General features: G+C 40.0%; 1 protein-coding gene across 4 annotated transcripts in view; it reads right to left on the reverse strand.

Annotated features, from left to right (window-relative positions):
* The window catches only part of Drosha (drosha ribonuclease III), a 127,478-nt gene that overhangs the window by 74,832 nt on the left and 25,734 nt on the right, over nt 1-26,912 (reverse strand). For all 4 annotated transcript variants that reach the window (XM_010605420.3, XM_010605421.2, XM_010605418.3 and 1 more), the window contains 6 exons: nt 25,293-25,373; nt 16,719-16,805; nt 14,189-14,275; nt 8,014-8,085; nt 6,428-6,509; nt 5,352-5,426 (listed from right to left, as the gene is read on the reverse strand). In XM_010605420.3, the coding sequence (XP_010603722.1) occupies nt 5,352-5,426; nt 6,428-6,509; nt 8,014-8,085; nt 14,189-14,275; nt 16,719-16,805; nt 25,293-25,373 (484 nt within the window). The remainder of the gene's footprint in view (nt 1-5,351; nt 5,427-6,427; nt 6,510-8,013; nt 8,086-14,188; nt 14,276-16,718; nt 16,806-25,292; nt 25,374-26,912) is intronic.

Below are 26,912 nucleotides of genomic sequence, written 5' to 3' on the forward strand. Positions count from 1 at the left end.
AAAAAAAAAAAAAAAAAAAAAAAAGGACACTCATAAATACTTGTGGAATGACTTTCTGAAGCAGATAAATTACACAGCCACTTGCTTTCAGACTACCATGAATTTACTAATGTTAATGAATTGGTGCTTTGGGTTTGTCTACTTTGCTACACGTTTATGTTGGGGATTTATGGAATTATGTCACCGAGGGCTAGGAAGTAATTTTTATCTCACTGGCTGGGATAAAAAGGACATGATATAAATGAGAAATTAGAGCGGGTAAGCTAAGGTTAGCAGGGATTTTGCCAGCTCTGGGCCTGGAACCATGACAATGGCTCGTTATTCGGGAAGAACTGGAGTTTGTGTCTCAGGGAATGAATCTGGACACTCATTAATGAACTGACAGACTTTATAAACTGTTTCTTAGAGACCCAATTCTCTCAGTTTATATTGCTTGATTATTTATATGGTTAGCTGGAAGAGGGGGCAATTTGTTAGGGCATTTATATTAAGTATATGGCTGCTTAAACAAGTATTAATCAACTGTATAGCACTCAATTTCAAGAAACAGAAAAAGACCTCCTTTCCCCACACTTACAATAACTGCCTAACTGTATTTTTATGTCTTTTGTATATTCCTACAAAGATGACTTGATAAAATCACATTTTCTAAAATCTGCTTTGACAATGGGCATTTTCTAAATTTTCTAAATACAAAGTTATATGAAGATGCTGTATTAATTCATGTTTTTTTCAAACTACATTTCCTTTCTAGAAATTTGGAGATTCTCTCTCACCACTCTGGCCTCCTGCCAGCCGTACCAGAGAACTACTGCTCCAGATGGGGCAAATTCCAAAAATCAATTTGCTAGACAGTCAATTTGCAAAACTGATTCAGGAGTTTCAACACTTCATACAGTAATGGCAGAAGCTTGTGAACAGGATTTCCTCTACATGCAGTCTTACTGTCTCAAATGATGCCTTGACCCTGCCAGACTGTCAGAACAAAACCTCAAACTGGTATATCGCCTGAAACAGAGGAAAGAATGACACAGGAAGAAAACAAAAACTTGAAAAAAATTCTTCAAATCTCAACAAACTGGTTTCTCTGTGATTTGTGATTTGGCATATGGCGTATGGGCCTGCACGCAATAATCCCTGGTTTAAACTATTAAGCTTAACTTTGTAAATCCGCACAAAGCCATTGAGACAGCTTCCTTTATAATGAGCAAACTTAGGAAGTGGAGAAATGTAATGATGACTGACAAAACTTGAACATTCAAAAAGATATTACAATAAATTGATATAAATAAAAGGAAATCAGAATGAGAACATTATGAGACACTTAAAAATATCTGAAAAGCTACTCATTTTCAAAGAAGTTGAAGAAATATACAAGCTGATAGTGATATTACTTTTGCTTATCAGATGAACCAAACTACAAAAGACTAGAACTACCCAGTGTTAACAGTTGGTAGAAAAAGGGTACTTTTTATAAAAACTATTGGTCAGAACTACAAAGTGGTATGTCCTTTCTGGAGAGAATGTGACCAGCTCTTCAAGTTTTTTGTTTGTTTTTTCGGTTTTTGGGGGGTTTCTTGGCAGGGGTACTGGGGATTGAACTCAGGACCTTGCGCTTGCAAGGCAGGTGGTGGAACCACTGAGCTAAATCCTCTGGCAGCTTTTCAAGTTTTAAATGTGCATACTATCTTAACAAGTAATCTCACTTGCAAGAGAGGGGAAGACATGCCAAGTGCTAAACAGAATGTGAAATAATGCGAACTCTCATATACTTCTGATAGGAAGATAAATAGCATTGTCATTTTGAAACACTGAAAATAAGTACAAAGTTTAATATAAAAATCACAACAAAAGACATGTGCAAGTCTTTAGTGAACATACAACTGCTACAGATAGAGCACACATTCACTAAAGATCTATATGTCTTTTACTAATAGATTTTTATTAAGCTTTGTACTTATTTTCACATTTATATGTGAAATCTGAAAATACCCTAATGTTCATTAATCATAGATGGGTTTTAGCTACACCATATAAAACTATATAGCAGTGGGAGGAACTAACTACAGTATAGTTAACTACAACAACATATCTCCAAAACACACTAAACAAAAGAGAAAATATAATTCTAGTTTTTATAGTTCAAAAACAAGTAAAACTAATACATGGTGCATCAAGTCAGAATAATGGTTTCTGCTGGGGGATCTGGTAGTGACTGGGAACGGGTTCAAAGGGGCTCTTGGGTGCTGGTATCTTGATCTGGGTACTGAGTTCAGAGTCATATTTACTTTGTGAAAATTCACTGAATTCTATACTTTGGATATGTGCACTTTTCAATACTTAAGTTATAGTTTGATAAAAGCTTTACTTTTAAAAAATGAGAATACCAAAGACTGAAAAGCACATTCATTAGTAACCAAAACATGAATATTTAAACAAGGTGCTATTATAACCAATCAAATATAGTCAATAAACAAGTATTTGCTCAGTCTCTGACATGTATCAAGGATTATGTTAGCACTGGTAATACAAGAAACACAATGTTTACCCTTCAGCCTCATGGAGCTCACCACTGAAATTTTTTGTTTGTTTTTGTTTTTCAAGGCAGGTTCTTGCTATTAGTTCAGGCTGGCCTAGAGCTCACTATGTAGCCCAGGCTGACCTCGAATTTGTGGCAATCGTGCTGCCTCAGCCTCCCAAGTGCTGGGATCACAGGCATGCGCCACCATGCACAGCTACCACTGAAATTTTTAAAACAAATTAAAGAATGATGGAAGGAAAGAAAAAAGGAAAAAGGATGAGTGGGCCTAAAATGTTAAAAAGCGTAATAATGCGTTTCTCAGGGCAGCATAAAATGATGTAATTCTTTTGATGAGAAATTTGGCACGATATATAATTTTAAAAAACATCCATCTGCTCAATGAATTATTAAAAAGGAGATGCAAATTTTATACTAGAATGACAATTTTGTGAAAAACCTCACACACAGAAAAATATAAAAACATATTAAAATGATTTTTAATGCATTCTTTTGTTTTGTTGTTGTTGTTTACAGTACTGGGGACTGAAACCAAGGCTTCACACATGCTAGGCAAGCACTGAGCTATATCCCCAGCCTATAATTCACTCTTTTCTAAAAGATCTTTAATAAAGTCACATCTTAAAAATTAACAACCATACTTTGCCAAACAATAACAAAACATTTTTCTTACACAAGTTATTTATTAAGTACTTTTCGGTATCCTTCTGGGTTTAAAAAAGTATATTTTCAAAGGAAAGTTTAATGAAAAAGTAATTCCTATTTAAAAATAAATCAGCAGACCTTCACCTTTGTGATTATCCAAATGTTAACCCTACATAATTATGAAACATTTTGTGTCAAAATCCCATAAAGTAAGTATCTAACGCAAAATTTTCTGTAAGAAGACTTTAAAACTGTCCACTTTCTCTAAGAGATTTGTTTTGTAATAAGATGCCTAGAGGCAGAGGGAAACAGGAAGGAAAACCTTTTCAGCAAAGCCACTCTAACACTGTTTTCTAGTAAGTTTATTTCTAAAGCTCTATTATGAATCAAAGATGCCCTCGCTTGAAAAGAAAAAGGGCATCTCAGCAAAATAAAACCAGATGTGAAAAGGAGAAAGCTTCTGAATGTATTTTCTAAACAAAATAAACATTAACAAAAATATTAAAATGTAAGCAACACTCCAAAATAAAAATAAGCCGTTGTGACTTTGTGGACTGAGGAAAGAGTAACTGTTCCTCTAGTTCTTTCAGAAGACCTACACTAGACTAAGTAGATAAAAATCAAAGCAACAAAAGGACCCAGGAGTTGAAAGTACAAAGAGCCCAGAAGAAAAATGAGGCAAGAGCCCAGGTTCCATGTTTGGGAAGAGATCAACACTGAGGTGCGTCCTCTGGATTGTTTCTGGGGGGCCTGCTCTGGCATCAGAAGCTGCAATGGGCTGGGAAAGGTGTGAGGGGGTCAGGCATTGAAGCAGAACCTGGCTGAGGATTGACCAAGAGCATTGGAGGAAGGCAGTCTGACAGGCACCAAGGAGCATTCTGAGGCATGAGGAAAAAAGCATGAATGTAGGACTGAATTTTTCAAATCCAGAGAATGGGGCAGAAATGTTACAAGATGAAAAACTCCCCAGTCAAGATTGTAGACCACAGATTGATGGCAGCAGTTGTTTTTTTTTGTTGTTGTTCTTTTTTTCCCCCTCTAATATCACCAAGTGGCCCACACAGAGGAGAAGAAAAGCCAAATGGAGAGAGTGGTGCTGTTTATATGGACAGCAATGGTGGCACAAGGCACTGAGAGAGCTAAAGCAGGCAGATCGAGGCCAGAGCGCAGGACTTGGTTGAGAAAGCAAAGAAAGGTCACAGAGCACAAGAGGAAAACAGTAGAGTAGAAGCGAGGAGATAAGGGCAAGAGAGAGTGAGGGACAGAGGAAGGACATCAGCAAGTGAGGCACTGGAGTAAGAGATGGGTAAACCCACTTGGAATGGTGGCATGATTCAAGGTTTTTCCTGGGGATTGGGTGGGTGAGTTCTGACAATCATTAGAGCAGAAAAAGTCAAAAAGCTGTACAGCTAAGCATAGAAAGGAAACTGTTAAGAAAAGCTTCATGACGCTCAAAGCAGCTTACTGACTACAAGATCAGAGAAAGGAGGGGGAACAGGGTAGCAGAAGCACCAATGGAGAGGATTTTGCAAACAAAAAGACATCTAAAAGATTGTATTAAAAATTCAACCATTTTTAAAGCACTTAATGTATTGCCACATCTAACAGCTAGATTCTTGAAACAATTAGGAAACAGTTAAAATATCACTTTAAAAAAACTAAGTCATACCTTTACTTGGCTATTTTAATTTAGAAGGTAAATTATTATATATATTCTTATATAACTTTTTCACTGTAATTAAAGCATATGTCAAAAATACAGAAAAAAATCACCTATAATCCCACTAAATATAACTATTATCGCAATAATTTTTAGCATAGTTACAATCACATTATATGTAAGATTTTTTGCAAATTGTTTTCCAATTAGCTATACGTATTTGAGCCACATGCATTTTTCTATGTTAATTTTGGCACATATATTTTATCAAAGATTTTCAAAACCTATAAATCAATTCTTTCATTACTCATCTCACTTGGCGATATGATAAATTATGCAAGGGTATAAACCAGCATGTAAAATTTTACATTTCCATGTGCAACCTGAGAAGTAGATAATTAACAGCATCCAAGGGGAGAAAGTTGTCCCTAAAGATTGAAAGGAGACTGGCAGGCTTATTTTCAGACACACTATCTCACCAGGTCACTGACAAGCCAAAAGATTTACCTGGAAGAAATCTTACAAAACGTGGCATGAAATGAAATCTCGGGCAGCAGGGAGGACTGTCTTCAAACAAAGGACCTACAGCAAACAAGTAGAAAGGAAAGAAAAAAAGAAATCAAACAGCCTTAGAAAGCAAACACTGCAACTTAATTCCTAAGATTTATGGTAACAACAAAAACACCACCAGAAGGAGGGACATAAAAAATACTACTCCCCCCACTCTTCTCCTCAAAGCTCAATCAATCATGGGGAACTGCCACAACCATCCAATGAGGATTGCAATGGAGAAGCTACAACAAGCCAGAGAAGAAAGAGAGCCGCAGGAGCAAATATATACAGCAAAATTATTTTTAGAAGTCAAATATATCAAGATTCTTTTTATAATTGAATGATAGCATAATGTAATATGCCTATATGCTAATTCCTTCATATTTTAATCAATATACTTGAAAAATTGAGAGATACAATTGGTTTGAGAAGCCACTGATCAATACACTTCGTTTGAAAAGCCACTCATTCAATTCATTCGTTTAAAACCCTGGCTTGAAAAAGTCATTCATCAATACACAACCTTAAAAATAAATCAGTAAATATTTGCCAGAGTACAGACACTTCCAAAAGCACAATCTATTACCCAAGACCCAGGCATCAAGTCTTTGAACCTGTCTAGATCATCTGCATTGTATGCATGTAGGTGTCTGCATGTGCGTGCTAATGAGTAACGGAAGTACTCTGTTTTAATAAACTGTCATCTCTGAAGAAGTTTACTGTAGCACAGTTCAGTAGATTTAAAATATTAACTAATGAGATTTTCCCTAATGAATACAAATCAAGGTAGTTACTCATAATAACTAGTACCCTCTTCTTGGCTAATATTGAACACTGTCAAATTGTATGCAGTAAAATGCATAAAAAACCATTTAAGTCAAATAAGAGCAAGTAGTCCTATGAATAACATGCTTTTCCCTGAATTTCAAAAGTAAGAATTTCAACTATGCCCCTTCCTATTTACAAATTTTCACATATACCATAATGTTCTTCTATAAGCATTACTCTTTTCTTTAAATTCTATTGTTTACCTTTAAGATTCCAGTCATATAATTCCAAAATATCTCTGAATAAGAACAGTGAAAAGAGTTCAAGCCCTTTCACACAAAAATTCTGAAAAATAAACCAAGATCAAATTACTGTAGATCTGCAAATATATAACAGTAGGTTCAATGTGTTCTAGTCTAGTATTTGTTAAAACTATACTAAAAACATAATTTCCTAGAAAGTTTTGCCACTGTTCTACAATAGCTCATTGGTTTCAGATAAAAATGCAGCAGACAATAATTGTATTAGGTTTCTAGAAAACTTTGTCAACTTACCTTTTTTTAGTACACAAATAAAATGAAAAATATCAAGTCTCACCTACATTTCTCTAATCCAACTATAAAACATATCAGACTGTCCTAGGAACTTTTTGTTGATTTGAATTACTTACACACCTGCTCTTATTGGCTTGTCCACTACCCAAACCACCATATCCACACACCCAGTCACCCAGTTACTAAAACCAGAGGTCCTCTGCACAAAAAAAAATCCAATCTCTTAATAAAAGCAAATAAAAGGCCAAGAAAAACCACAGAATATTGTACCAAAATTTCCCTTGTAAACAAGCTACACAGATGATATATTTACAAGTGAGACTTGTCTCCTAATTCTTCCTCCTACTTGTTTTGCTCAGAGTTCATAAATCACTCGGTGTGAAATCACGTCGGAAATTAGAAACTTTTACAGTGGCAGTTCAAGGCTTATGACCTTAAAAACCAAAAAGAAGCAAAAAGCCCTTCTAAACAGGAGAATGGAGGAGTGGCCTTTTCTCTTTCTTTCTTTTTGAATGGCAGGTAGGATGAACAGGACTTGTCCAGAATGAAACAGGTGCTAAGCATGCATGTCACGCCTGTCAATCCCCCCTGAGTGTTCCCTGCCGGTGACACAGTTCTTCTGTTAGATAAGTTGCAAGAAGAGCTAAGGGCTCCAGAAATAGACCCTGACTTCAATACAATGTTAAGTGCACAAGTTTGTTTGCTGTCTAGTTGTTATGTCTTAGTGCGATTTGTTGACACCACTAAATTCAAGATCAGATAATGAATCATTCTGAGATTCACATTAATCTTGCTTTGGAATTTTAAATCTCTTGCATATATTTAGATAAATCTGCTACTGAACATCAGCAATGAAAAACAATTAGGAAAAAAATATGTAAATATATGGGAAGAAAAATGAACCAAGCACTACTCTTGTCATTGCAGATAATGAATAAGATTATTCCAACAGCTATCAGATTCAGTTGCACTACTCCAATTTCCTCCCTGATAATGGCCAGTTACCAAATCTGTCCCCATGCAAAACAAACTAGAAACAGATGTAAAGTTACTATCAGCAGATGCAAGGCGAGCAGAAATGGGTTCAAAAATAGGTCACTGAATTTTAAAATTATTCACATTTTAACCTTGATACTACAGCTCCATCGCTGTGACCTTTTCAACAATGAAAGTGGTATTTTTAGGGTCTCCAAGGGCAAAAAAAACCCAGAGCTGGCCAAGTTCAGTGTTTAAAAAAAAAGTGTGGAATAAACAAAAGAAACTACAGCAAGCTGTTAAACAATTTTTTCCCTTACCTCGGGCATCATCTCTTCAATGAAATGAATCGTGTAGTCTATGTTGAATCTAATTACTTTACACAGTGGAATCTGCAATAAAAAGAAGAGAAGTTCAGCTTCACGATACCTCCCTGAAGGCTCGTACCACGTTTGCTTCCTGACCCAGAGGCACACAAACCAGATGTGAAGGTCTCACCTTCATCTAAGCTGCCAACGCTGCACACGAAGCCTGACCACAACTGCTGGGTTTTAATGGCAAGAACCCAGCTGGCCAGCCCTCAACAGGAGACCCGCACAGCGCTGGTGCTTAATTAACGGTAGGAGCAGCAGCAACACAAACATGACAAGAACTCGTTAAAATTAAACTTATCGCTTCTAACGAATTAATAAAACCACACTCATAAACTTTTCCCCCCTGATTTTTTTTTTTTTAATCCTTCAGAATCTTTAGCTCAAACATTAGGCAGATCAAGGACGATGGCAGGCTGGTAACGTATCAGTTATGGGTTCACAGGTCACTGGAGAGCACACAGTGGTTGTTTAGCAAAGCACGTGTGGAAATAAGTATAAAAATAAATTACAAAAAATAACAAGAGCTAGCATTTCTTAGGCTAGGCATCGTTCTGATGCTTTATAATATTTACTCACACAAACACCACAGCATCCTTATGAGACAGGTATGACTGTGATGCCTAAGGTGTAGTGGAAGAAGATAAGGCAGAGACACACCCGTACTTTGCCTAAGGAAACAGCAAGAGCCAAACTGCTCTAGGCCTGCACTCTCAGCTACTAGAGCACACACTTCCAGTTCTCTGTTCTGATTCTCAGAGAGTGACTGAAAATGAAGAAGGCTCAGCATGAAATTAGTCCACATCTGCCTTATCCTGCCAATATCAACAGACACTTTTCTAATATCTAGACGCAGTCATTTTCTGTAAATGTATTTCTGAATGAATGAGAAAAGGAAGGAAAGAGGTTACTGACTAGTTGTGGAAAATAACAGACCCAGAGGCCCTAGAGATATGTTAAGTGGGCTTTTCTAGCTGCACAAGAGACATTGTAACTGTTTTTACAAACCACAGCAATCAAAAAGAAACAAATTTTAATTCTACCAGCAAAAGGGATGGTTAGAAAAACATAAAGATAGTATTATAATGCCATCTACTGGAAATCTTTTTCTCAGAAATGAAGTTTAGTTCTTAGATGTTCCTTTTTTTTTTTAAGTTAGTAGTTGAGTGAAATTCATAATTAACCTGAATAACACACTGATGGTACTAAGTCCTTCGTGGTGGTACTGAGTCCTAAACTAACCAAAGCAACATGAAAGAGTGAGAGCCACTATTATTTTTAAGATCTACTTTATTCCTACAAACATTTAAAAATACCAGAGGTACAAATTTGTGCAAGATTTAACCTAGTTTCAAAATAGCTATTCTTTCTAACAACTACATAAGGTTCATACTTATTCTAAAAGAAGCCATAGGTCCTGCCTTAAAAGGCAAAGATTCAGAAGAGGAAGGGGGGTACATAAACAAATACAAATAGAATATCAGACATAATAACTTGAAGGGCAATTAAAAACAAGCCAAAAATAAAAAAACACAAAGTACAAAAGAACCACTGAATCTTCAAAGATGGGGAGGGATTTCCCAGGTCATCTAAGAAAATAAAGTGGAAGAAACGAAAGCATTTAGTTTCTGGTTAAGACAGAGAAAAGGGAACAAGGGAAGAAGTCATTTAGCTGTGCAGAGCACAGTACAGAGAGAAGCCAAGTGATTTCCAGAGAGAAAAGATAGACTCTGTTGTGCTGCCCTTATAAACCACGTTACATCAAAATTTACAGCTAATTGGCAACAAGAAATTATTCAAGTACTTTCAAGTACATTCAAGTAAGATTATCACAGTTTACATTTTAGATGGGACTCTATGGAAACTGTGGGAATGGCTTAGAGAGGAGCAAAGACCAGACAGAGTCTAATGTAACAGTTGAGTCCAAATGAAGGAAACATTAGAAAGAAGGGAAATTTCTTTACTCATGGTTTGGAAATGTTAACTGATCTACACAGTGACCATTCTGACATGGGAGTGAAAGATAAGAAAGAACAGAAGAGAACTTCTGGGTTTTGGGCTTAAGTGACCAGGTAGGTCACAACGGCATGAATACAAAAGCAGAAATTCATGAGAACCTCAAAAACTCAATACGCAGAAAGGACGAGGAGTTCAGTGTTACAGAGGTGAAGTACCTGAGGGGACGCCACAGAGGGCCTTCCATCAGGCACTGAAATCCCAAGTGTGGAGCAGAGTTATCCACCACAGCTCCAAGTATCAGGCCTGTGGAGACCAATACAAATGGAAGGAAAAGCCAGGTGGGACTGAACTACTCAGCAAGAGAGTACACAGCAGAGAAGAATAAGAGCTCTTGGGACTACACAAAAGGTGGACAGAGAAAGAACAGAAGTGCAAACTTTACTTCTTCCTGCCAAATGTGAAAGCAGACTGCTGGATAATTCATGCAAGTCCAGTCTTTTCTCCATCTCATTTCAACTCAATTCACTAACTGAAATTTTTTCTTTGGACTCTTCTGTTTATATACATTTGATTTCCGTTTTGGACTTCCATCCATACCACCAGAGCCCCTCTAAGACTCACAGAAAGGCAGCATTTCCGTATGAAAAATTCTAAGCTCTCCCTAAGACTCAAATACAACTTGTATTTTACTATACACCAGTCAGTCAAGAAACTGCTACTTCAAAGATCACCAAATCTAGGGCCGGGGATTTAGCTTAGAGGTTCCGCCACCTGCCTGGCAAGCTCAAGGACCACAGTTTGATCCCTGGTAAAAAAAAAAAAAATCACCAAATCAGATTTCAACCACTGTCATCAAAGAACATAAATGCCTACTGTCACTTGTAAAAACAGACTTGGGTACTTAAAAGTTAAGAATCTCATATGTTGACTCCTGGCTAATCTTGGGGAGGGGAGCACCCCCCACCAAACTCCTATATTCTACCTCTACTACTTCCAGATAATGAATGACCAAAGCCAGTGAGCGGTGAGGTCCCTGGAAATGGCGAGAAAACTAAGGTGGGGGAGGGAAATGATCAAGGGGTTTCCTTTGTGCATCTCATACTGTACATATGGTATTTTTTTTATAAATTGAAGTACACTGCCAAAGCCTTTAATAACATGTTATTACCATGTAACAGCAAATATACTATATAAAAAGGATAAAATTCTCCCAGAACGCTGTATACTTAGCCAACAACAATTTCAACCTATTTCAATTCAAGACCTTAAGAGAATACATTGGAACAAGCTTTGGTTGAGATTCTGTCGTTACTGTCATTTGTATGCCCTGCTTGCTGATGTGCTCTCTTTATGAGAAGAGGAATCAGATCAGTAAAACGATTTAAAAATTCTTTTTCTTGCGAGGCTATTTCAAACTCAAGAGCCCTTTGATGGCTCTAATTCCTATGAACTGTAGAACACTCACTTAAAACTCAATTTATTTTATCAACACTCTAGCATAAATGATGGGGCTCCTCATTACAGGGTGAAGTTCTCAAGTCTTAAGAACTTCAATATTTATATAAAATACATGCTGAAGCCAGGAATTTTTCAATCTTATCTTTTATTTTATAATAGTAACAACTATGATTAATTTAGCCTAACTTAGTCTTTGTGCTGAAAACTTTTTAAAACGTGTATTCCACTCACTTTTATCGTAAACCTAAAACTGATCTTAAGAACAATAAAGTTTAACAAAGTATGCCTAACTATGAGTAAAGTCCCAGACATAGCTATTTTTAATGAAGCTCAAATAGTCGCTTTTCTAAGGTTAAAAAAAAAATTAGGGTTTAAATATGAAATGCCCAGTGGCACTGCTACCTGCCTTGCAAGCACAAGGTCTTCAATTCAATCCCCGGTACCCAAAAAAAGTGTCCCTCAAAAGACTCATGTGTGGAGCGCTTGGTTCCCAAGGCAACAGTGCTGGGGGGGGGCTACACAGTGATTGGCTCATGAGGAACGGTGGATTAATCAATTGCTGCTTTCATTGCTGAACAAGCTATGAGGAAGTAGGGCATAGTTTCGAGTAAGCAGGTCCCTTGGTGCAAGCACTGAAGGGTATATCCTTCCTTAGGCTCTTTCCCAATCCTCTATTTTCTGGCCTCCATGAAGTGAGACTCTTTCCTTCATCATGCCCTTCTTTTATGATGTTTCCACCTCGGAGCCAGGTGAACATGGACTGAAACCTCAGAGACTATGAGCCAATCATCTTGACAGTGTTTGTTCTTTTATGTATTTAACTGCCATGTGGAAGTCCTAAAGACAAATACATTTTACTGTGCCACCCCCCGCAAAAAAAGAAAGAAACTATGAGCCAAAATAAACTCATCCTCCTTTGTGTATATCAGCTATTTTGTCTTAGCAATGCAGACATGATGAATATAGATTTAAATCCAGTACTATATGACATTTTTTCCACAACAAGAGGTACCAGTACTTATTATGTGCCCAACGCTATATCATGATAAACACTTTTCATGTGTCTTTTCACTTATTTTTCACAAGAGCTGGCTAGATGGCTACAACTAATATCTTTATCTTATAGATGAGAAAGCCAAGGCTTATAAAGACTGAGGTGTTAAATTACATCGCCAGTAAGAGTAATTCACTAATACTTAAACCTTGGTCTCTATGAAGCCATATTGCTTTTCTTCTTAGATTACAGTGATCCAAGTCAAAATGAGTCTATATTACTTCTAGGGAATTAAAATATAAAAAGAATAAAAAATTTTAAGAATTCTAATACAAATTAAATTATCTGTATTTTTTGCAAGACTTCGGGAGGTAAGGGATCATCTTGGGGTAGGAATTTGGCTAGATGATTTCTCAAGGCCTTTATAACTCTAATTCTGTAAGACATAGGGTTTCACAAAACACTGATATACACAAAAAACTTCAGTTTCTGAGAAGGACAAACACACACACACACACACACACACACACACACACACACATACATGAACCATCAAAATCCAAAAACCTTCAAATGCCTTTTCATAAAGACTGTTTAAGAACTGCTCCTTTTCTATATTAATGAACAGATGGTCCACTCTGGGAGGGAGTTGTAATATGGATTATCAAATGATTCTCTTTTTACATTTACAGTATAATCCTTTGAAAGAAAATTCTCCAGGACAAAATATACTGTGGAATAAAGAAAAATCTCATAGAAAATAATCTGTTTTAAATGAAAATCACTATCTGGAATCACATCTACTTAACAAATTTAAAGAAAAAATGACAAAGGGGCAAGGTAAGGTCAAAATTTGAGTCTTAGACTTCAATGGAAAAGAATTTCATGTTTTAAGTAACAGTTCTAAAATGACTGCCTATTTACAGATATCATATAACCAAAACAGAGAAGACTACAGAACATTCTAATGTAGATACAATGTAACTATGATTTAGCAAGTTCTGTAAGAGTCCTAGCAGTCCAGCACACTGCCAAGCTTCCCTTCCTGTACTAAGGCCAGCCGACTCACTGCCCAACTGGTATACACAGTAAGTAGAGCAATTCCCAAGGCTGCCAGCTTTGAGACAAAGAGACTCGGACTCACAGATGCAGAACTTCCATTTCAAATCATCGCCAACAAAGCAGCCCTAATGCCCATACAAGTACCGTGAATCTTTATGTCAGACTAAGTCTCTTAAGGAAGACATATTCCTAGGATTCAAAAGCAGAAAGCTGCATGACGTTAATTCAGGCTCCAAGTGTTCTGAACAAGCTCCCTTTCTTTATCCTTCACTCAGTGACTATGTAATAGCTTCTCCTTAAAACTTCCCTACTTTCTTCTGAAGGACAACCAACCCAAAATAGTTTTAACACATTGCTCTACAGTTTATCCTCCTTTTTCAATCTTTCACACTCTCAAAATGTTACTCTGACACATGTTTACTAACACCGTCTAATGTGGACCAAACCTGTGACTCATTAGTACAGATGTCACAGTCCCACCTGACACCCTGCTGCAGACTTCCTGCAGCTCACGCAGCAGGACTCAAGTGTTCCCTAAGAGCCAGGGGTAAAGGGAAATCTACTTCAACTTTTCAAAAGAACTGCTAAAAGGAAAACAGAAAGAACGTGGGAACAAGGAAAGGGAAAAGGAGCCAATGGGCATATACTTACATTGGTCAGGGGGGCATGTGCAAACATGGAGAATCCTTCAAAGATATACTCATGATCATCATACTCTATCACAGTTGGCCTGTCAGTCTAAAAGTAAGCAGAAATAGAAAATGTGATTTAAATAAATAACACAATTTGCATGTGCAGAGATCCATCAGGACACAAACCTACCAAAAGCAGGAGTGAAAGTAACTTATGGACTCAACATTTTTCTGAACACCAGGGAGAACTTTACACAAAAGTTAAAAGTGGAACTCTCTGGTTTGGTGGAATTTTCTGCCTCCAGCTATCAATTATTTAGAAAATCAATGATGCTTATTATGGATGCCATAAAGGAAAAAACAAGCCAGGCACGGTAGCACTTGCCTATAAACCTGTTATTTGGGAGGATGAGGCAAGAAATAACAAGTTCAAGACCATCCTGGACAACCTGGTAAGAAAGTAAGCAAGTAAGTGATATATAATCTTTATTTTCTAAAAAGTAATTTTACTCAATCCCACAGCGCTGCCAGTTGTGTTCTATTCTCACTGAACTATATTTCTGAACTAACAGAAGTACTAAAAGGAAAAAGATAGCAACAGATGACTTAAGCACAAGACTTAAGCACCAATATGGTTAAGACTAGAAACTGCCTGGAAGGTTCTGATGGCCTCGAGGTGCCAGAAACTCAGCCGCTCTTAGCTCCATTTGCACCTCGCCAAGAAGCCAATCCACCACCCACTGCAATAGATCAATTTCCACACAATGTCCGAGATCTCAATTATCTGAAACTAAATCTGTAATTAGGTGGTATAAATGTCAATTTAACCACGAGAGACTCTTCTGTCATTCCTCTAGCCCACCACTTTTCATCCTAAATGCTCTAAATCTGGAACAAATTATAAAGATTGGTTACCTAAAAAACACAACTCTTACACTGGTATTATGTATCATTCTTTCAAATTTTTTATATATAAAACCACGAGGAAGACTTAAAAACATCCAAGTAAAAACATAATTTGTTTTGCCAATGTTACTCTTAATTTCTAATTGAGAAATTCAATAAAGCTAGTCTAAATTAAATATAATGAAAAGAACTTCTGATGAGGTAATGATTAATAATAGTACAGCAGCTTTGGAAAACATGTTGGCAGCTTCTCAAAATATTAACATAGAGTTATAATATGGTCAAGTGATTTCAGTCTAAGCCGTATACCCAGAAGAAATCAAAACATACACCCACACAAATACTTGTACAATAAATGTGCACATCAGCATTATTCAAAATAACAAACAGTAGAGACAAGCCAAACATCCATCAACTGGTGAGTGAATAAAAATCTATATAATTTATACACACACACACACACACACACACACACACACAATAGAGTGTTATTTGGGGTATAAGGAAGGAATAAAATAGGGGGTTGAGGATACAGTTCAGTGGCAAAGTGCTTGCCTACCATGCAAGAGGCCTTGGGTTTTATTTCCCAGCACAGCAAAAAACCAACAACAAAAAAGAAAATGAATGAAATAATACACATGAGATAACACAGACAAATCTTGAAAGAATTATGCTAAGTGAAAGAAGTCAGACACAAAAGAACACATAGTTCATGAGCCCTATGGCACCCTAAAATAGGCAGTTCCATACACATAGAAACTATCAGCCCCATCTAGGGCTCGGGTGGGAAAAAAATGACTACTGTTGGGCACAAAATTTCTTTTAGGATGAAGAAAATGTTCTAAAGTTAGAATGTGGTGATGGTTTCCCAAGCCTGTAAACAGACTAAAAGTCATGAATTACATACTTTAAATGCATTGACTTTGTGATAGATGAATTGCAGATCAATAAAACTGTTAAAATAGATAATTACAAATAATCTAATCTCAAAAGGGAAATCTCCCACTGATACATGTAAACAGAATTAATGAGTTTCATACTGGTAGAGGAAAAAAAAAGCGTAACAGAATAATATATCTTCCTGCATTCAAATAGCAGCTGCCACTTGGTACCTGAGTAATCTTAAAGCAAGTTACTGAATCCCATCTATAAAGTATGTATAATTCCTCATATGTACAGTGGGGAAAATATATACTTGATAAGTATATTGTGAATTAAGTTTAATACATGTCTAACACTTATAATGATGCCTAGAACATAGTGGATGCCCAAAAAAATCAGGTAGCATTATTATTGTCATAAAATATGCAATAGATTTTCTGTTTGGGCCATAAGACAAATAAAGCTATTCACTGATTTTTAAGAGATATGAAAATGTTCTATTCATTCTTCCTACTCCATAGTTCCAATGAATAGCTCCATAATTCACTGGCTTTTGTGGCTACTGTGTGGCACCAATGATATAAATGAGAAAACAAACAGCAGTATAGTGATGGGAGGCAGAAATAAGCATCATGATGATAAAGGTTACCTCAACATGGAAACATTTTTAAAGAAAGAATATTTAAGACCTAAATGAGTATATTCACATTTTAATTTATCTACATCTAAATGAGACGCAATCTGATTTTACTAGGACTTACTAAAAAGTTTGTAGGAGGGGAAACTGTAATCCGATAGTGGAAAAGTCTGCCAGCATTGTTGGTCATAGGACGACAGGGCTTGATGGCCTGAGGAGAGAAAACAGAAGTTTATGAGTAAAGCAGAAAAACATTTTTACTTAAAAACTGATTCATATCTGTTTCCAGATTCCTATCTGACAAGAGGTTTTTAAGTGTGTTCCTTCACAGACTGCTAGAAAAACACAATATTCGCTTCACTATTAACTAGGTACATACAAAGAGCTGCCCAGTTCCCAGTTCTCAACCCTTTCTTGTGCTCTGGAGAAGTAGGAATCAGAAGGATGTGTGATCCAGGGTCCAGTAAGACCCTCAATGTCTCTTGGTTTCAGGCCCCAAAAATACATGAACTCAGTGAGCAGGCAAGTGCTATCCAGGAGGGAATCTGGGAGACAGCACCAGGGATTGCCACTGGCGAAGATCTGGTGTTCCGTCCAGGAGAGGAGACAGGCAGGCCGTCAGCATGAGGGAGATCCTGGAGGAACTCAGAGGCTTGACAGAGACAAACCCGTGTGGGAGCCGCCTTCCACATAACCTCCAGTACAGGTCATTCTACCACGCTGAGGGGAGGGGAATGGGAAAAAGAGCAGCACAAGATACATCACGCACAGATACAAATTCCTTATGATGAATATGATTATTATATATATCTAACATGTACCGATAAAAAATTCCACCCATATTTCAAAAGCTGACTGGCCTCACTCCAGGGGCAGTGGGCCCACAAGGACCCAGGAGAAGAGTGCGGAGAGGGGAGGGTACCGTGCCACACGCACTTTGTTAGATGCTTGTGACTTGGTATTTTCCAGGGTGGTAACGACCTAAAGAGCCTGCTGTAACTTTAGAGGCTGTGATACACAGCCTGGAGAGATCCGAGCCATCTTTGGCAACTGGTGCTCTCTATTATATTTCTCTGACCGAGAGGCACAGACCACATCCTGCTATGTAATACAGTATCAGGTCCCTGCAGCAAGTCTTTGAGCAGGATCTGAACATGTATCTGTATCAAGGGGCAAAACTGTGGACTCCATGGGAGCACTTCTTCATCCTCATCCTCATCCAAGCAGGTTATGGAGGTGGCAGCTGCGTTCTTAACCATGTTTTAGACAATGAGCACTAATGCCGGCACGCGGCCAGCAGTAATCTAGCACATTGAGCATTGTCATCCCACAGCTCACAGGCTGCTTGACTGCCCGCCTGAAGTAATGCGACTCCAAGGTGAGCCTAGGCAATATGGGCATGCTGCTCCTAGGCTCCTGCCAACAGCATCAAGTAGGCTTTACAAGGGGGCACACTCCAGGAGAAGCCACACTGTCTCATAAAGAGTGTGTAGAAGGAAAGGAAAGGCAATGATCAACCTGTGGGATCTTTGGTGATTCGAACTTTGTGGCGTTCGTCCTGGAATTCACTGAGAGATACTGTACTAATTCCCCGGATGCGGACAACAGATGAGCTCTCTGTGGATGAGCTATTCCTTAGCCTTCCTAGTGTGCAGCATTATGATGTCAGCACCCTTCAGGGCTAGCAGCTCCTTTGTACAGTAGGAGTTGGAGACACACCAGCAAGGGGTCAGCTCATATGTACAGTTGCACCCCTGGCAACCAAACTGTCTTTTCCCAAGGACCCTGTACCTCTTACTGAGGGCCCAGGGCAGTCTTCAGTACAGTTCTGGCATTTTTTTCTACCACAGAAACACAAAGTACATGCAGAAGGCAGCAACAAGCCAGAAAGCAGAATAAAAGCCGCCAGACACACACTGTGCAGGACTCCAAAGGGCTTCACCCAATTCCTTGATCAGAGCCAGTTCCCACTCCCTTCCTCCTGATTCTCCTACCTACATGGCATCATGGCTCACTTGCTCATAAGAGTCTTATCTTCATTCCAACTGTCAAATTCAGGACCTAGTGAACTGGCTTCCCCAGGAGCAACTTCCCCCTTTCAGTTTGATTTGTGTCAAAGATGAATCTTAGGCCGTGTCTAGTGCTTGTGCAGTTTATTCTGACAATGTTTTCACAAAAAGGACAGCAGGAGCAGACAACATGTAGCAAGGGACAGGTCACCCACTGATCCAAAAGGAGACCATTCTCAGAGCTTGGAAGAACTTTACCCCTTTCTTGCACCTATATTCAACCTATGGTAGCTACCAGACGTTTCTTTCCTAAGAGACATCCCTGGGCCAGGTTGTTTCACGTGCTGACACATAGTACCGACTGCAAGACACCCTCACAGCATTAATCTCATAGCCACATATGTCTTTCATACCAGAAAGGGGTTTCCACAACATGACTTATGGACATGTCTAGATCTAAACTCCTATGAACATTTTCCTTTCAAGTGCTAACCAGTACAAGAAGTAACTTGGCTAAATTTACAAATATGTATATATTTTTTTAAATGGAAAAATTAATCTCAAGAAATCATGGTAATGGTATTTGTAATAGGAAATAAAAACAGTGAAAGGAATATGTGGAGTAAAAATTAGAAGGGAGTCAGAAATGAAGGTGACATGAGGTGGAATAAAACATGCATGCAGGGCTGGGGATTTAGCTCAGTGGTTCTACCACCTGCCTCACAAGCACAAGGTCCTGAGTTCAATCCCCAGTACCAAAAAAAAGCATACAACTTAAGATAAGAAAAGGAAAACATAAAAGAAAACAAAAAAGCATGAGTGGAACCACTGGCATGTTGTGAAAGACACAGAGATAAGCCATGAGACAGACACCTTCCAGGAAGGACTCGGTGCCCAGCTGCAGGGAGTGAGGACACACAGAGGCTCCAGCTGTCACACAAGGACCCAGCCCCTGATATCATTTCATTTCAGCCCAACTCCACAGCAAACTCATTCCACAAATCACCTCCAGGCTGATGGTAGATTTGCTGGGCCTTACGGTTCAGCTAATCTTTCTGACCAATCCTACTTACAACTTCTTCCTTCCACAGGGTTCATTTTTTCCTAACAGACATCCTGCACCTTACATATGCTTCTAGAGGGCCCAACATGCAGCAGTTGGCACCAGGAGTGATCCAGGAAAGCAGGAACTTAGATGACACTTTGGACCTAAGTCACTTACCATGCAGCTAGCAAAGAAGACCCCTCCACCCTCACTGGTGGGAGGTAGAGCGTTACAGCCCTGGTCCGGGATGGCAGGCTGATTAAAACTCACAGAGGTTGTGAAGAGGGAAGGTGGATGTACCAGGTTTTTAAGGATACAGAGGAAGGAGTAGCTGTAAGGATAAGGGATAATATCCTTTAGGCAACAGCTAAGTAACACTAACACGCTACCCTTGTCCTTAATTCTTAGTCTGCCCAGAAATCATCTGGAAGTTTTGCTAAATTTCAAAGTGCCTGCTCCTCACTCCCAGTTTCTGACTGAGAGTCTTTATTTCTAACATGTTCTGGGTTAAGCTGACACTCCTAGTTAGACCTGGAGAATCAGTGCCCTACAGAAATGTAATAGCAGAAGAGAAAAGGCAACTGCAAGCCAGATGTGAAAGCCAGTGAGCTTCTTGGAGACAAAGAACCAATCACCGCCTGCAGTGAGGGATCAGAGAAAGCCATGACCAAGCCCAGGGCTTATCTGTGAAAGCACCACACTTACAAGACAACTGACAGCCAACAAGATAGTTCTGTTATGCAAAGTCAGGGCCCTGGAATCCTGGGACGGGACATTTAGGTTTTAACTCCCCAGACTCCAGGAAGCCTTCGGGCTGCAGAGACGGCAGGGCACATCCCCCCCTCCGTGGTAAGAGGGATCACTCACCTGTGCCTGGACACAACAGAAGACCCTGCATGAGCAGCACTGTCCTCCCGTGCACACACACTCCTGCAACCAATCTGCCTCCTGGCCAATATACCTATCAACACGGCCCAGGGTAGAGGGTTCAGGAAGAAAGAGGAGCTTTAAGAAACAGGCAGCATGTGCCAGCAGCCAGGGGAGGCCGCAGGGGAGCAGGTGCAGGAAACAAATTGATCAGGGAGGAGTTTATTGACTTGGGAGCAACCAAGAGTCAAAGAAACCAGGAGACACTAGGAAGTCCTTCCTAAGATGGTTCCCAAAAACATGAAAGAGCAATGGCTCACCTGAGTGATACTGAAATTCCAGAACTGCCCAAGGCAGATGGTGAAGGGTGGAATTCAAAGAAGTAGGTAGGTTGGAGCGGATACATACCCGGGGAGGGGGGGTGTCAAAAAATCCCCAGAGGATGCTCCAAGAGAAACGCGCTGGTAGGAGCAGTGCCCTCCTAAGATCGGTGGTGGCCTCCTCCTCAGGCCAAGGCTGGCTATGGACAAGTGGCCAGAAAGCTTGTCAAAAGCACTGAAAATAACAGAATCCTGAAACAAGAGACCAGGTGATGGGGCTAAATGGCTAGAAGCTATGTTACAGAATTATCACTGTGACCAGGCCAAACTGGCAGCCAAGGAGGTCAGAACCACAAAGAGTCATGGAAATACTTAACAGAATAAGGCATTTCTGGGTACAAAATAAATGAGTGAACACGAAAATTACTTAGTTTGTACTAAAAGAAATCAAGAATGGATAACCAAGAGGCTGAGGGCAGGTCATTCCAATCAACACTTATACGATCCCTTGCCCAGATGGAAACCTGATCAAGTGTTTTTGGCCCCAAATCCACTGGCTGAAGAGGTGGTCATAACCCAGGAGGAAGGATCCTGTAACATTATACCAAGAATACACGGCAATGCCTACCCTGCCCTCCCTCAAAGGGGCCTATGGCTGTTTCCTTTTGATTTTTAAAGGAAGTAAAGGTGAAGCGTGGATAACAGCATATCACACAAAAACAGACAAGTCTTGCTCTTCCAAGATTTTGCATTTTACACCACTTGCTCATTGGCTCACAGGATTTAGAAGCAGAAGTGAGGACCTACACCTGTTTGCCCACTTGGGTGATGATTTGTATTCTGAGGGGGAATTACTGGGGTGGGGGTGCTGCACTTCTCAACATCCAGCCTTATAGCGGGTTATTTCAGCTTCAGACAGCCGAAAAAATAACGGACACGATATCTGAATCATTACCAACACATCATCCGGGCACCTCAGAGTGGAGAACACAGGCCAAGGTAATAGATGACATCTTGGTCAAGATCTGGCTAACAAATCCGTACATCTACCCAGTAGTCTTTCCCTGGTCCTTGAATATTTTGTTGGAATTGACATATCTTGGCAGATGGTGCCCATCGACTTTGGGTCCTAGACCTATAAAGTGAGAGCTAGCATAATGTGAAGACCAAGAAGAAGCCAGTGGAATTATCACCAGTCCCAATCCAAAACTCAAAAACACTACTGCACTATAAGGATAAGGATTAGTGCCTTTAAGGATCTGAAGGACACAGGGCTGATGATACCAAACACGTGTGTCACTCACCAGTCTGGCCTTGGAAAAAGCCTTGAAGATAATGGCAGAGCACGACAGATCAACCAAACAGAAACTGTGACTACAGCTGCCACGCCAGACGCTATGCTTAGTGACAGCGGATACAGAGGATCCCAAGTACAAAGCACATGGCAACTGATGTGACGACATGTGTTCTTTTCTAGCTCAATCAGCAGTGGGGATAGAAATATTTTATAGACATTTATAGTTTTGCCCCGGGGAACTATGAACTCCCCTACTCCTCTCATAAAATATCCAAAGAGCCCCTGACAGGACAGACTGCAAAACATAACAGTGCTGCATGTCCTCCGTGATATTATGTTCTCAGGCAAGAGGCCTGGTGAAAATACACATACCACAGAGGATGAGAGAGAAACCTTACAAAGATGTGGAGGCCTATCACAGCCACACAACTTTCAGAAGTCCAGTGATCTGGGAAATGCCAGAAATCCTCTCAAGAGTTAAAAAAAATCAAGAAGGAAGCATGGAAGGGGAACCTTGGTGGGTCCTTCTAGGCTCAGGAGGCACAGAACCCACATCAAGGAAGACTACTCAGGGCCATTTACAGGGTGACACAAAAGTCCCCAGCATCAAGTGAAAACGGCTTCAGTGGTTATGAGCTGGAGGACATGTGGTCCTGCTGTTGTGGCCAAACAATTCAGCAGACTGTTCGGAGTAGGTAGAAAGAGATGCTGAGAGCAGTTTGTGGCAGACCACATTGGGAGAGTCACAAGAGCAAGCCCACGCCACCTGCAATGAAGATTTATGAGCCTTTGGGAAAAAAATCATGTTGTACTATCGGACCGAGAAAGGTCAGGCCCAGGGACAACAAAAGACAGGTGGCCAGACCCACCCACCATAAGCTGGATTCTACCAGCCCCACTAGGTAAGTCAGCAGAGTGGCACAGGCAACAATCCATCATCATAAGATAAAAGTGGCATAGCCATAGTCAAGCACATGCAGAAGCAAGACAGAAACCACTGCCTGGACAAGTGGCCCAGACCCATAGCTCTACCTTGTTGCAGATGACTAAGAACGGACGGGTGAAGGCTAAGAAAAAAAGCACAGGCTTGGTTTGTAAACTAGTTAATTGGTAAGCAGGTGCAAACTACAAACAGACCTCCCCACAGCCACATCCAGGGATGGCTTTATAAGACAGAGAAGCTGGCCACACTGGTGCACACCTGTAATCTGAGCACTTGTGAGGCTGAGGCAGGAGGATCTCAAGTTTGAGATCCACCTGGTCAATTTAGCATGACACTGTCTCATCTGCTTCTTGTTATCCATAGCCTGTACCAAGATAAACATCCAGATCTCAGTTGTATTGACTTACAACCAACTTGAGTCACAATCAGCCCTTGGGAACCCATTGAGTTCATAAGTCAAGGGCCCCCTGTAACACAGGCGTTTCAGGCAGTGTACCTGGTCATGCACTTGGTGTGAGAAGAGAAATGGCTTGAAGTTAGAATACAGATGGACTCATACACAGAAACCAGTTGGCCAGAGGCCCAGAAGGAGACAAAGTAGAGCAGAGATGAGAAGATGCTGTGCAGGAGACCTGTGAGTGAATAACTGGGAGACAGTGATGACTTCCACGTCATCGGACAGCAGCCCCAGGACGGAGTACTAGAGCACCACAGAGACAAAATGACTGGACGCTTGGGTGTCAGCCAGCCTGTCCTCAGCTAGCCCAGGGCTGACAGGATGAGCACATGAGTGAAGTAGCTGTAGTAGCAGAGATGGAGGCTTCACCTGTGCCCAGCAGCACAGACCCCACTCGCCAAGGCCACCTCTATGGCCCCACATCCAACTGGGCAGATACAACGACCCAGGGAAGCCCCAGACTGACACCACTCTTTGCCAGTTGGTAGCAAGCTGACCACGCAGGGGCCCTTCCATCTGAACGGGAATAACAGGCCCTCACACAGGTTTGTTTTCCCCACTCACAGTTGCTCAGGAGGCACCACCACCCATCCCGTCACCCGTCAAGGAAGAGCCTACTGCCCAGCAGTGGGGAAAGCAGCCTGCAGCTCTTGGTAACTCAAGGCTGGCTCCTTCAGGGTCAGGCTCAGCTGCAGAGCCCCCTTCCTGGGGAAGCCACCCTGGGGACAGAAGATGAGGACACAAAGACCATTCAAGCCCAATACAGTAAACCCTGACAGGCCAGGCGCACAGCACAGCTGCACCTTTCTCCTCTGGCCTGTTCCCGCTCTCTTCTTATCACAGGTGCTAATCCCCAGCTGGTACTGCAGGACACCCTGACCAAGCCACTGGCATGGACACCACTGTGCCCCGCCCGTGATTCCCATCTCTGCTGACTTTCAAAACCAAGTGACACATAGTGGCAAGCATTTCAAATTATCAGGTATTATCTCATGATTTTTTTTATTTTGGCTGTGAGGGCCTCAAACAAGTTTTTAACACAAGTTAAGGACTTAGCATACACTATGTTTAAATATAATACCTTGAATCATAAAGTGACAATTCTGGGATTAATACAAACTGTTTACAAAACTGAAAGATAATGGAAGAGGGAAGGGAACTAATGGAAGGGAGAAGTTCTGGATGAGTCTGTGATGTAAAAGTCTTCTACCCCCTCAAACTTGAAAGTGTCTCTCACAAGCATGGGGCTGGAGTACACAGCCCATGGGCCACTCACAGCCCGGTGGAAACAACAGACTAACAAACACTGTGCTTCCGACAAGTTCTGTGGTGAGGGAGAAGCAGGAGCAGACAGCAGAGGGGTCCACACCCCGAGGAAAGAGAACATGAGCCTCAGAGCACTTCAGTAAGATCATTTCTCGAAGGTAATTCATAACCATTTATGATAAAAGCATGAAGAAAATACTGCAACGTATACGGTTTTAGAATACTTAAAATAATAAAACACACATCGAATACACATTGCCTAATTTAGATAATGAGCCTTTCAAACCTTTTTTAAAGGTTGCTTAATAACATTTCCCACTCTACCCCCAAGCCCAAATACTTTTGTTCTGTAATCATCAGTAACAGAGACTATTAAAGAATATGAAAAGGCTACTGTAATGGCATTATTTCATTAAGTAAGAAAAGAACAGCAAGAGCTTCTGTCTACTTCGGGGTTTTCCACTCTTATAAACATCATAACCCACACCAGTTACCTCCTCTCCAGGATAAATGCTGTGCCGAATTCCTGTGCGTCTCGCTTTTGCACTGCATTTGCAGAGTGGGCCATCATTCATCTGTTGGAAACACAATGTAATTCGTTTTTATTGGAGGGAAATCCACTCCATGCACGATGAGGCCTTGGAAACTGTGGGTTTTAATGTCATGAGTACTGAGGCTCTGAAGAGGCTGTCACGGTTAAAAGATAAAACAGATGTTCCAAAACCAATAAAGCTGCAAACTGTCTATACTGTCTGATAAAGGGAAACTCTGTGATGCTGGATTCCCAAGTTATTTGTGCAGCCAAGCAGGAAATATCAATGTCAACACACGGTTTGACCCCATCTTCTCCTACCTTTTTTCAAGACATTTTTTCTTTTTTCTTATTTCAAGAAAAATGACTCTTTAACAGACTTTATATCCCAGAGGAACAAACAGAATGCTTTGAAGGTGACTTACAGATTAAATGTTTTAAAAAGAGTCCTCACTTCAGCAGCGCATATACTAAATGTTTTAAAAAGAAAAAACTTTAAGTACCTCTGAAGCAGCAAGAAGACAATGCCTTCTAGAACCAGGAAAACGTTCACCATTAGTCAGGTTAGAATGAGTCTTCCCTCACCTGAATTCATTTTACTGGCTCAAATTCTACCCACATGACTCAAAAGAGTGACCAATCTTGAATGGTTCTTAAATAGAAGATGACTGCAATCAGGTAGATAAATAGCACAGGATCCATGTACTCAAGAAAATTTCTTCTAGATGGGAAAACACATGATATGTTTACTAATTTAAAAGAAAAAGAAAATCCATAAAAGTGAATGTACCACTGAGACTACTATGGGAAGGCTTGAGAGGACAGGAAAAGAAGACACCAATTAAACAAGACACCAGCCTGCATGAGAAGAAAAGTGAAGACAGAAAACCCATATTATGTTCCAGACCACAATAAATAGGATGGATCTTTTATGCGAGTGAAGGACACAAAATGGAGAATGTAAATCAAACTCCAAAAGGCCTTGAAAGCCAGTTTTATGAATTCATCCAGTAAAAATGTGTCAAACATAAACAGATTTTTTTATATCTTCCCCTAAATAATACAGAACAACAACTATTTACATCGTATTTTGTAACTCATTTTGCCAAATTGAAATATAAATGAAAATATCTCAATAAGACTGAGAAGAAATATTAAAGTGAAAAGCTGTAACTTTCTTTACCCTTCTGGGAAATCTGAAGCTCCAGGTGGTACAGCAGGGACATAACAATGCTATCTAAAAATCACTGTTAAAATGTTATCTAAAGTAACAGCTGGCAAATAAGAGATGTAATAACATTCCACCAAAAATCACAATACACTCAATGCTGGTCATAACTTGTGATGAAAAATGTGGAAATTGCTTAGTGCTCACTGATTTCCAGGGGAGCAGACAGACACCCATTCTTGCCTTTTACCAGGGTCTGGGCTCCTCTGAGGATCAGCCCTTCACAGGGCTCAACTGTACAGAGGACATAACCCAAATACCATAAACAAAGCAGTGAGACAACACAGAAGCACTAACAGAAACAGGAAAATCTCTGACAGAGACAGGAATCTGTAGGAATCAAGGTGGATACTT

This window comes from Fukomys damarensis, unplaced genomic scaffold (assembly GCF_012274545.1).
Source record: "Fukomys damarensis isolate Sample0158 unplaced genomic scaffold, DMR_v1.0_HiC HiC_scaffold_1, whole genome shotgun sequence".
Taxonomy (NCBI): Eukaryota; Metazoa; Chordata; class Mammalia; order Rodentia; family Bathyergidae; genus Fukomys; species Fukomys damarensis.